The 12,247-nt window shown below is 34.0% G+C and overlaps 3 protein-coding genes across 3 annotated transcripts; 1 reads left to right on the top strand and 2 right to left on the bottom strand.

Annotated features, from left to right (window-relative positions):
• Window positions 1-349: 349 nt before the first annotated feature.
• On the top strand, window positions 350-2,569 carry LOC106397263 (protein WALLS ARE THIN 1). Its single transcript, XM_013837849.3, has 6 exons — window positions 350-625; window positions 718-780; window positions 860-976; window positions 1,246-1,666; window positions 1,763-1,914; window positions 2,028-2,569. Exons 1-6 carry the CDS (start codon window positions 411-413, stop codon window positions 2,227-2,229), a joined length of 1,170 nt encoding a protein of 389 aa, XP_013693303.2. The 5' UTR covers window positions 350-410; the 3' UTR covers window positions 2,230-2,569.
• Window positions 2,334-4,324, bottom strand: LOC106422315 (dehydration-responsive element-binding protein 2D). Its single transcript, XM_013863126.3, has one exon. The coding sequence runs from the start codon at window positions 4,066-4,068 to the stop codon at window positions 3,472-3,474; it is 597 nt and encodes a 198-aa protein (XP_013718580.1). The 5' UTR covers window positions 4,069-4,324; the 3' UTR covers window positions 2,334-3,471.
• Window positions 4,325-6,858: 2,534 nt separating this feature from the next.
• LOC106397257 (alkane hydroxylase MAH1-like) lies at window positions 6,859-8,893 on the bottom strand. The gene has a single exon (XM_048757914.1). It carries the CDS (start codon window positions 8,704-8,706, stop codon window positions 7,126-7,128), a length of 1,581 nt encoding a protein of 526 aa, XP_048613871.1. The 5' UTR covers window positions 8,707-8,893; the 3' UTR covers window positions 6,859-7,125.
• Window positions 8,894-12,247: the final 3,354 nt, after the last annotated feature.

Below are 12,247 nucleotides of genomic sequence, written 5' to 3'. Positions count from 1 at the left end.
TTTAATGGTAATTGCGTTCGCGCCATCGAAGGTAAAAGTTGAGTGCACCACAGTTTCCCTGTTTGATCATATTTCATATTAGTATATAACATATAGCGAAACAATAAAATAAATTATAAATTCATTTTCCTAATATTCAGTATCATAATCAAGGAGTGAATGTCCTTGAAAATTCCAGTATATACCAACCTAACAATTTCTATTCACTAGTATTTCACATTGTTATAAACTTATAACAATACATATTTAATAGAGATACCATATTAAAAAAAAAAGTGGTGGTTCCCACAGCCAAAGGGGAATGAGATAGCCATCTACCTATATTTATATCTCCAATAACTTCACCCATTTTCCTCAATCAAACTCACTCATTCATTCTCCACCGTCGTCCGATACAACGGTCAGTCCCAATGGCGGATAACACCGATAACCGGAGAGCGATATGGGGAGTTCCGGAGAAGCTTCAGCTTCACATAGCCATGCTCACGTTACAATTCGGCTACGCTGGATTTCACGTGGTCTCGAGAGCTGCTCTTAACATGGGAATCAGCAAACTTGTCTTCCCTGTTTATCGTAACATCATCGCCTTGCTTCTTCTCCTTCCCTTCGCTTACTTCCTCGAAAAGTAACCTTTTCATATATAAAACCCTTTTTATTTTTTGTGATTAACTAACAATAAACTCACAAATCTAATTACCATAAATTTGTGTTATTTAGGAAGGAGAGACCAGCGATTACTCTCAACTTTCTCATCCAGTTCTTCTTCTTGGCACTCATCGGGTATATATTTTATATTCCTCACTTTGATAACAAAATTGGATTATTAATGAATATGTTATTGAATTGTTACACGACACAGAATAACAGCGAACCAAGGGTTTTACTTGTTGGGACTGGACTACACTTCACCAACGTTTGCTTCTTCCATGCAGAACTCTGTTCCCGCCATTACCTTTCTCATGGCTGCTCTTCTCAGGCATTGATCCATCTCTCTTTTTTTTCGTGTGCTCAATAATGAAAACAAACATATAATTTAAAACTCGGATAGACAGCAAATGATACGTAACATACCACTTTAATAATTTCGCTTGACTTTGTCAACGTACAAGAAACCTACCATAAGTGGATAATGTTTATACCTAGATAACATTAAATGCCATTTCCGGTTAAATTACAAAATAATGTGATCAATTATAGTAACAACACTGTTTATGGTTATATGTATATGTAAAAAACAAAACACAGGATTGAGAGAGTTAGACTAAACAGAAGAGATGGTATCTCCAAAGTCCTAGGAACAGCTCTTTGCGTCGCCGGAGCTTCTGTCATCACTCTCTACAAGGGTCCCACCATCTACACACCAACTAGCCACCTCCACGCTCACCTCCTCACCACTAACCCCGCCGTATTAGCACCGCTTGGAGACGCCGCGCCGAAAAACTGGACTCTTGGTTGCCTCTACCTCATTGGTCACTGTCTCTCCTGGTCCGCTTGGCTCGTGTTTCAAGCTCCGGTTCTTAAAAAATACCCGGCCAGGCTCTCGGTTACGTCTTACACTTGTTTCTTTGGAATCATTCAGTTCCTGATCATCGCTGCTTTCTGTGAAAGAGATTCTCAGGCCTGGGTTTTTCACTCTGGTTGGGAGCTTTTCACCATCCTATACGCCGTTAGTTTTTTTTTACCTTTTCATTTTTATCCCTCAATTTCTAAAATATTACATTATTGGCTCGTATGGTTTACATTTTATAATGTTGGTCCTCAGGGAATAGTAGCGTCTGGAATCGCCTTTGCGGTTCAGATTTGGTGTATTGACAGAGGAGGTCCAGTCTTCGTTGCTGTTTACCAACCCGTTCAGACTTTGGTCGTTGCAATTATGGCTTCAATAGCGTTAGGAGAAGAATTTTACTTGGGCGGGTATGTAAACTAACAAAACCATATATTTGGGTGCTTTACAACAATTTATTAATTCTAAGGACCGAACAACAATTTAAACTGTTTTATGCCACGTGGCGAATCTCTAATGGCAGGATTATTGGTGCTGTGCTGATCATAGCGGGACTTTACTTTGTGCTCTACGGTAAGAGCGAAGAGAGGAAATTTGCAGCTCTTGAGAAGGCAGAGATCCAGACCATCGTGGAGCATGGTATTGAGCGTGTACCCGTTTCTCGCGGCTCCATCAAGTCGTCCATCACAGTTCCACTGCTTCATCAGTCAACGGACAATGTTTGACTTGTGGAGGCTCTCTCCAGCTAATAATTACAAACGCCATTACCCAATTAAAAGGGAACAATGGTGTGCCGCTGTGTTTTATGACTTTTGTGTCTGTTTTCTTCTTCATAATATTAATCACCTAAGAAAGGTTTTTTAGAGGGGGAAAAGAGTGGATGAGACATCATTGTTCATGAGGATGGTGGTGTAGATGAAGATGATGATAAAGACTATGTGGGGGCTTGGATAGGGACTTTCAAATATTTATATATCTGGCTGATAATTAGTGCTCTTTTGTTACATTTTTTTTTGTGGTTTTTGGCTTTTATATCATCAATAGAATGTTATAATTTGCATTTAAGGTAACAACTATTGATCATTGTGACGATATTCAATTAGGGCCGGTTCATATGAATTCAAGTAAAGAAAGGGATTTGCTAAAAATGACATAATAATATTCAAGTATTTAAAATCTTGAAACTGATTTAAACCAAATGAACAAAAGGTCAAAAACTTATATTTTGGAATATTATATCTCGTTCTCTTTATATACATCTTCATTAAAAAAAAACAATATACTATGGATCTGAAGTTGGGTCTGAATGTTACAAACCGCAGTAAACAAAAATTTCTATGTATACTTTTTTATACTAAGGATAACACCATAGTTGTTCCGCACGGACTCTATACTTATATTACGAGAGACGCACCAATAGTAGAATAGACTGGAGAAACTATGATAACACAATAGCTTTAAAGTTTCTCTCTAGGATAACACCATAGCTTTAAAGTTTCTCTCTAGGATAACACCATAGTTGTTCCGCATGGAGTAAGGACACGCAAGGTTAATTACCTTAATACAAAGGCCGAGGGAAGATGGAAAGAGACAGCAACAACCAACAAGAATACAAAAAAGATACAACACAACAAACAAGACAATAGTCAAGCCCACATGAAACGGACATGCAGTCTTTAACACTTAACCGTTACACAATGTAGTATCACGTTTTCATTACACAGATACATTGCACTTCTAAATTTCCCATGACCCATGTCTGTATTCGAGACAAACAAATGTCGTTTTTATGTTTTTGATGTAGTAAGAATCTGCTTTTACACTACAGACAAACCACATGTATATGTACATATATAATTACACGAAGTTTATATATATTATTCACACATATGCCTATATCACATTGATTATTTAGTGTATGTATATTGTATATGATAAGGTTTTGATTAAGAGAGTTTAGTGAAACCTTAAAGTGGCGAATGAAAGGAATCCCAATTAGAATAGCCACCATTAATACAAGTACTAAACGGAGAAATGTCATCTCCTTCATGAACCCATGGAAACCCCAACGACATTGTAGCTTCTTCCCATATAGAAGAATCATCGGTCACAGGTAAATCAGCGTTCATATGTTCCCATGATATCTCCTCTGTTGTTCCCCACGATGACATCTCGTTGGATGAACTAGGCGACTCCTCGTTGATAGAGTCGCTGCTTTTTCCACCGGTGTTGCTGCTTGGCGTATGGGATGCTTGTGTCCCAGGCAACACTGTTTCCGGGTAACTTCTTAAGGACTCAGGGAGGTTGAGGTGAGCCTCGGACCCATAGAGCTTACGAGCCGCGGAATCATAAGCCAAGGCAGCCTCGCGGGCGGTGTCGAAAGTACCAAGCCAAAGACGAGCTCCTCGGTTAGGCTCACGGATCTCAGCGACCCATTTTCCCCAAGTGCGTTGTCTAACGCCTTTGTAAGTGCAAGATGCGTTATCGGGTCCACCTTTTCCTCTCATGCAGCCTTTCCTCGAACTAGCGTGGACCGTTCGTTGTTTCTTATTTGCACCAACCATTGTTACCTTTGGCTCTCTGGAGTGGATAAGGCAAAAACATGAGGGATGTCTAAGTGTGTATATATAGTGGAAGAGAGTGATGAAACGTGGCAAGAAGGACACATAGCTGGCCTAGACATGACGGAGGGTCGTGTCGAGAAGAGGAAGTTGGTGTAGTCTCTTTGTAATCCTGACTCTACACTTGTCTCGAGAGGCCCTTCTCTTTTTGGCAACAAAGATCGTGAAACCAGTAGACAAAGATCGAGAGATGAGTTTTAGATTTTCTAGTAAGAAAAGAGAGATATGGATAAGGTCTCCTGTGATTGGGGAAATATAAAAATATATCACTGAATTACAGGACCGGTGTGAACGCTCTCCACTCCAATAATTAAAAATTAAAAATTAAAAATTTCAAGTAATTTAAAACAGTTAAATATGGAAAACATAATTACTTCTTCTTCCTTTTTTTGCTTAAAGGTAATTACTTTTTACTGATAAAAAAAATTAGATTGCTTTTTCTAAGAAATATTACACCCTTATTTATTTTTGAAACAAAACATAATATGTGTTCTGCAAATAAAACATCTATTTTTTTTAATATATATATATATATTAATTCAACCCGAAAATCGGGAATTTAGATCCGGTTACAAACAAGTTTTGAACAAAATTTTCAAAGTCAAACTATTACAAAACTAATTTCGCCCGCCTACTAAACCCGGCACATTTCGCTAGTCCGTCTTCGAAATTCCTTAGAATTGGTTACTGTTTTCATCCATTGATGAAAATCCCGAGAAGGTGAGATTCTCCTTGTTGCCACGGATGCCGGAAATTCTCAAGTTGCTTCCAGAGTAGTTAGTTCCTAATGAACTCCACCGAGCTTGTAACCGTCACTAAAACATCTAGTTAGGCTACGGTGAATGTTATGAAAGATATATTACATGCTCATCCAGTCATCCTACTTGTAAATTCTGTAAAATCGTATACTCTTTTTGTACGTACATGGAGTCACAATTTTTTTCTATGTTATCTGTTGTCTCTGAAGCTTTAACTGTCACGTGGAGTAACAAAACAATACACAAGTAACGTATGCATGTAACAGTCAGTCATGTGGCGGCTAAGTTTACACGCATACAGAACTCGGGGACCGAAGTTGGCTCCTCGACAGTCAAAAGACTCGAAACAAAGTTCACTGAATCTTTTCTCTATAATTCAGAATACATTTGTGGTCGAGGCACACGTACGTGAAAAGGCAGTCTATTCTCTTATTTTTCTTTTACCCGATAACTACAAACGTTCTTCTTTTTTTCTTCCAAATATGTGAATATAAAAAATAACTACAAACGTCCGGTTCAGATATATCTAAACATTTTTTTCCTTTTTTCAGAGGTCCAATACTTTGTTGTATCCCTGCAGATATTTAAGAATCTAAGTAAGCCAACTACATAATTTTATAAGACTATTGTGGAACTGAAAAACATAAATCTCAAAATCAATGTAATTGCAAATTAATATTTCAATGAAAGTAACACGAAAACAACAAGATTATTTAGCGCGATTTATCTTGTTTAAAAATTACAAGACAACGTTGATAAGTACATAAGATCATCTTTAATATATTTTTCTATTTTTCCTTTAAAATGAATATTCTTACATGATTCTTTTTCTATTTTATAATTAAAATTATAAATATTGAAAATTGATCCATTCATTGTAATTTTATTTTTTCCATAAAAGTACAATATTATTTAAACTAAAAATTTACTCAAATAAACATAATAGAAAATTAAATTAAATTAAATAAAGTAGACATTATCTAACCATCAATATTACTACATTCTCCTATAAATGATTAATTACTACATTTTAAAGTGAAAAATTAGCTTTTTATCAAATTTGTTGGAGTATGTTGTATAAATTAATATTTAGGTTGAATTTAAATATGTTATCAATATGAAAAATCTATGTGGAACTTTTAATAATTAAATTTCTATTTTTATTTTAGTTACATATATATAAAACTTTAAATATCATGTGCTAAATAAAAATTTTCCTTTTAAATAATGATATTTTTCTTTATGTTATTTATAATTGTGAAAATTTAAGAATTATTATGTAAACAAAACAAATGTGTTGTTATATGTAAAAATAAATTGTATTTTTCCATAGACATAATTTCAAAAAATTAAAGGACTATTTTGTTAAAAAAATGTATTTATTATAGATAAATGCTATTTTCACCTCTAAATATAGAGGGGAAAATAACAATCTCTATTTTAGGGGAAGAACTAGAGGTGAGTTAGACTAGATTTTACTCTATTATAGCATATAAAGGCAAAAATAGCATAGGGTTGGAGATGCTATAATAAACTTTTGTTTGAATATATTTTTGGTCAATAATAAACTTTTGTAAGGTGGTTGTCAAGACATAGAGGAGCAATGTTGGATCCAAACGAAGGTCTTCAAAATATTGTGGAGCAGAGAGACCCGGTAAGATGTGTAACTTTCTTTCTCATGTGTAACTTTTACGAAGGAGTTAAATGCATTAAAAGACTTATCTGAAGGAGTTTCTTGAAGAGGAAGTAAGTTGTGGTTTCTTAAAGAGGAAACAACAGAAAACTGAAAATAAATGAAAGCATAAATCCTAACTTTATACTGCAATTTCAAAATCTTGAGTTTGGATCCAGTGATTTAAGGGATAAAAAACATCTCTCTGATTTTTTTATGGTACATATGTTGAAGGTTTATACTATATGATATACACAAAAGAGAGATGACAGAAAAGAGAAAAAAAGATTACACAAAGAGTTCTAATTTATAACGTAACTAGTTAATTAAGCATAGTAAAGCCCGTTTCAAGTTGATTACAATACATTTATAAAATACTAAATGATACGATTATACAAAAGAGGCATTTTATTAATAAAAATCAGCTTCAAGCTGAAAAAAAAGAAGAAAATACATTTCAGAAATAACTAATAATAAAATTACCAATTAATTATTTAGGATCTTTATGATCATTTTTATTAATCGCATGCTTAATTTTGGTAAATGTAGTTTAAAAGCAACTTGAGGGTTTCACTCCGGACTCGAACATTTCTTAGTAATTGTGACTTTAAGCCCATGCTTCATGTAAAGAACAAGACCAGGTTTTGGCTCAATCTTTTGTCCATTGATGAACTTAATCTCATAGTTCTGTAATATTTCCACGATCACTGCCTTCATCAGATTTATAGCTAAATTCTTACCCAAACATGTTCTTGGACCGGCATTGAACGATAGGAACTTGTACGAAGGCTGATGTTTGAACCCTCCTGTCTCTGAAATCCACCTCTCTGGCTTGAACTCCATCGCGTCTTCTCCCCATACGGTTTTCATTCTCCCCATCGCATAGATAAAGAACATAATATTGGTAGCTGATTTGACTTTATGCCCACTTGGAAGCACATCCGGTTTGATTGGAGACTTGCGTTCGAACGGAATTGGTGGGAAGAGCCTCAATGATTCACTCAATGCACAATGTAAATAAACCAGCTTGTTCAAGTACGATGTGTCTTGGTCACTTCCGGTTGTTGTTGGTAGATTTGTTTTTATCTCTTGAAGAATCTTGGTTAAGACTCTAGGGTTTTCAGACATATTCCAAAAGAACCAAGTGAGTCCAGAAGCAGTGGAATCTCTCCCTGCCGCCATGAAACCCACCGTGAAATCTTTGAGGAACTTATCATCACTCGGGTTCAGGAGCTCGAATTTGGTTGTATCAAGCTTCATGAATAATGTCAAAAGATCTTCACCACTTTTTCCTTTTTTTATCTCATCTCTCTTCGCTGATACGTATGTTGCACAAACACGATCAAAAGTGGCATTAGCTTCCGTCATCTTCTTCTCTCTTCCGACTCCAATCCATTTTTGTAGCTTCCATAAGAATCTCGGCGTAATATGCCTATACATTATCGCATCTCCAACATCATCAAGAGCATTAGCAAACCCAACCTCCGGCATTTCGAGGGAGAGACTTTTCATATCGAACCCGGTTAAAGAAATAAACGTTGTATCGAACATGAACCTCTGGAACACATCTTGCAAGTCCACAACCATTTCTTCCTTTGCAAAATGATTGAAAAGAGGCACAAGACCGTCTTTGAGTTTACTCCTGGTGGTACTTGTTGTGAAGTTTTGGAACCCTTGATCGCCGAATATGACCTGAGAAGCCTTCCTCAAATTCCTCCATAGCTCCAAGTCCGAGTTGACGATCCCATCTCCATAAGCTTCAAAAACTTCTTGGTACTCAGGACCTTTAATGTAATTTGAGAAGTTTGAGCTCAGTATGTAATTGATATTTTCTGGATCAACCGTGATCAATATGTCCATTCCAGACAACCATGGACCTATGAACTGAAACGTCAAGTTGGCGTTCTCGAGAACATCAACGCTCCAGTCATATAGTAGATGGAGAATCACAAGCGCTCCAGGAAGCATACCGAGAACGGGCCAGTTTCTAGGGTTGCTATGAAAATCTTTTTTGAAACCTAAGGGTTTCTTGATGAGGAAGTAATATAAAATGAGAAAGCAGAAGAAAAATAATACTTCAAATAAACCGATTGGAGCCATTAGAGAAAGTTGTGGTTGGGTGTACATAAGGAGGAGAAGAAGTAACTTCATTTATAGAAGCATGAATATTGCACATCAACCAGACAAATTGCAAAGTCTCGTTAAATGATTTCACAGACAGATAAGGCTTCCATCTTCAATGCAGCTTCTCATCTAATTGAAAGAGATGGAATTTGTAATAGGGTCGATCCATCTTCATCTTCATTTATTGAGGAGAAATTAGCTGACTGCATGAGGCCCGTGCCTCTGGTACCTATACTATTAAAATAGTTACTCTAAATATCCAATTACAGATGTTATAATTTTACCATTTTATTAATAGCATAACAACTTAAATTAAATAAATATATATGTACAATATTAATAGGTCGTATGATATTACCTATCAATTATTTTTAGGGATTTTCCTTGTTCAATTCGAATAGTTTGTAAACAATTTTACGAAATTTATGAGATAATTATGAAAAAATACATGAACTTTTAGTATGTTCGATTTAAATAAAAATCCGGGCCATTAACTTTTAGCATATTCGTTAATACATATGTTTAGCATTTAGGAATATTTCGAAAGATTTATGGCCCCAAATTAACTGGCTAATCTACAAAATCGTGCACCCACCTAAACTAATCCACATACTTTTAGACCTAATATTTTTTCTATTCTATTCTAAAATCGTTATGTAAAATACCGATGTCAGTGTTTCAAAAAAAAAAAAAACTTATGTCAAACACACATTTATTCTAAGATGTATTGGAGAGCTTTTTTTTTTAAAACACGGAAGTATCTATACGTACTAACCAGATTTTTAGTAACTTGAGAATTTATATAAAAAAAAGACTAAAATTATCTCCTTCATCATCGTTTGACAATCGGTTCCCTGATCATCCCTCCAAAGAATCAAGAAGACTCCATCACTGATCAGCTCAAGGTCTCTCTTCATTCTCAATTTTCTTAACACCTTGGTGTTTTGAACTTTTCTTGCTAATTTAATGTTCTTACTTAATTTGCAAGGTTTTGTTTAGGTTTCAATAAAATACAATGTCAGCTTAAGTTAGGTGGTGGCTTTGAATGAGGCTTTTTTTTATGAAAGATCAACTTTTATAATATTCCACCTGTGACAACGAATCAAAAATCAGATCACAACTCAAGTTATTGATCTCTCCCCCCTATTACAGCCTGTCAATTACATATTACCTATAATCAAAAGCAAGTCCTTCTACTTTGAGTTCCAAGAACAAGGACTTGCTTTTAATTTACAGCTTTTGTAAGTTTCAACTAAATCCAATGTGCTAAAATGGATTTCTTGATAATAAAAATGATTAAAGTTGGGTTTTAGTAAACATTTTAATGTCAACCAGCTATCAATGTGCTTAAAGAAATCAATGACTTTCTAGAATCGAAATTAGACGAGACTGTTAGCATCATCCAGGAAGATTATGGGAAATCTCGACTGGGATTAAGCCGCTTGACTAAAGGCCTGAATGGTTTCCCAGCTACCACCCGCAAACGCAGCTTTTGCGGTTGCTAGCGGCTGACATCGTTTCGAAACAATCATACAAACCGCTACAAATAGCTTTAAACCGCTCTGAACCTCTTAAAATCAAAAAATGATTTCAGCTAGCGTTTGCGGTTGCGGACGGTTGTGGGAGGATAATTTTTTTTTTTTTTCAAAAACCATATAAATACAAAAATAAAAATATTCAATAAAATTTTTAAATTGGAATTGTAAAAATACTAAAATATATCTATTATATTTTAATTAATATTATAGAATTTTAAAATAAAAATATTTTCTATCATTTTAAAATTTTAAATCTATAACTTTCTAAATGTAATTTTCATATTTATTATAGTATTATGATTTTTTGATATTTTATAATTATATAAAATGTAAATATTGTTAATTTATTATTTAACCGCTGCTGTATTTGGTAGTTAACCAGTCATAAGTGTCCCGCAAACGCATTAATTTCTAACCGCAGAACCAGTCGTACAAATCTCTTAAAACCACTCGAAACCGCAACCACCAGCATCCGCAAACTCCCGCAACCGCAACCGTAACCGCTGCGTTTGAACCAGTCATGCCCTAAGGTTAATACATTTGGAAAAACCAATTTTTGACACATATTTTTTTGATAGTATGGATATATCCAATGCTAGAGTCTATCATGATTACAAGTGTTTAGAAAAAAAAAACGCTAAAGAATTTTATATAAGTAAGCTTAACGTTATATTGTATGTTTCTGTTTTTCTAAATCATGTTTACTATTATTTGACGCAATCTATCTATCTTATTAAAACTCAAATACAAATTAGGTTTATTTGGAAACATGGATTACAGTTGCAAAAAAGAGATTTTGTTTGGAAACATAGATTGTAGTTTTAAAAAATAGGGTTGTTTGAAAAAATGGATAGCAGAATATTAAGAGAAAAAAAAAGTAATGAGGTTATATTTTTAAGAAAATTTGAAAGTCCATTATATTATGAGAAACTATCTATCTGGTACCTAATCGAGTTTGGTTCAGGTCTATTTGAGCTTAGGATTTCCGGGGTTAAAGATTTCAGCCTCATTCTAATATTTTTAAATTTCAATTTGGGTTCGCTTCGGATTATTGCGGGTTCGGTTCGAGTTCGGATAACCCATTTAAATTACTTTTAAGAAATTTAAAATTTTAAAATTCATTATATATTTATATACTTTATATTTCTCAAAAACTATAAACAAAATAATATATTAAATATAAATTTGAATAACATATGTCAGAATACCTAAACTTAACATATAAATTACTTTAGTTCAAATATTTGGATAGAGAATCGATAATTATTTTAAGTATACTTTTACTATTTTATATATTTACTTTTGATTATTTATATATATTTTCAAGTATTTAAACCAGCTTAAGAGTATCATATATATTATAGATGTTTCATATATATTAAATCTAAAAATAATTAATATACAATTAATATATATGTATATAAATCTATTTCGGATACCCGGAGTACTTCGGTTCAGATCAGATTCGGTTTCAGTTATCCAAAAACCAAAATTTTGAATAATTCAGATATTTAATCAATTTCGGTTTGGGTTTGGTACTACTTTTTGGATCGAGATCGGTTTGGTTCTTCAGATTCGGGTATTTTGCCTAACTCTTATATTATTGACATGAAAAATAAATAGAAACATATTTTTGAAAAATATATATGTGCGGGTCGCGGATCAAAGTCTAGTTTCCGTTAAAATTTAATTAGAAAACTAATGGATACGGTATATTCCCGTGTATATGATATGTGTTGTGCAAAGATTCACTTTACCAATAACAGGTGAGGTCGTTGAACTGTTTATCAGATGTGTTTTTATTTGATAAACAAATTATTTGATGATATAAATATTTAAAGGAATACATACTTGATGTTGAATTCTCTTCAATTTGTATTTTTCTTTTTTTAAGTTCAAAAATAATTTATGTGTTTTTTTGTCATTTGGTGGATTGATTCAAAATATATATATATATAAGCTGAAATACATAGCCGGCAAAGAATATTCTCTTTTCTGAGCCAAAACCTGCAACCCTCAGAGCCAACAAA

The sequence above is a fragment of the Brassica napus genome, chromosome A2 (assembly GCF_020379485.1).
Source record: "Brassica napus cultivar Da-Ae chromosome A2, Da-Ae, whole genome shotgun sequence".
NCBI classification, from domain to species: domain Eukaryota; kingdom Viridiplantae; phylum Streptophyta; class Magnoliopsida; order Brassicales; family Brassicaceae; genus Brassica; species Brassica napus.
The sequence above is the reverse complement of the archived record's forward strand: the minus strand, read 5'-3'. Positions and strand labels throughout refer to the sequence as shown.

Excerpts from the sequence above, each read along its gene's own strand:
- LOC106397263 (XM_013837849.3), top strand. The coding sequence starts at position 411 with ATGGCGGATAACACCGATAACCGGAGAGCGATATGGGGAGTTCCGGAG. Across the intron at positions 977-1,245 it reads CTCATGGCTGCTCTTCTCAG|GATTGAGAGAGTTAGACTAA; the intron begins GCATTGATCCAT and ends AACAAAACACAG. Across the intron at positions 1,667-1,762 it reads TTTTCACCATCCTATACGCC|GGAATAGTAGCGTCTGGAAT; the intron begins GTTAGTTTTTTT and ends GTTGGTCCTCAG.
- LOC106422315 (XM_013863126.3), bottom strand. The coding sequence starts at position 4,068 with ATGGTTGGTGCAAATAAGAAACAACGAACGGTCCACGCTAGTTCGAGG.
- LOC106397257 (XM_048757914.1), bottom strand. The coding sequence starts at position 8,706 with ATGAAGTTACTTCTTCTCCTCCTTATGTACACCCAACCACAACTTTCT.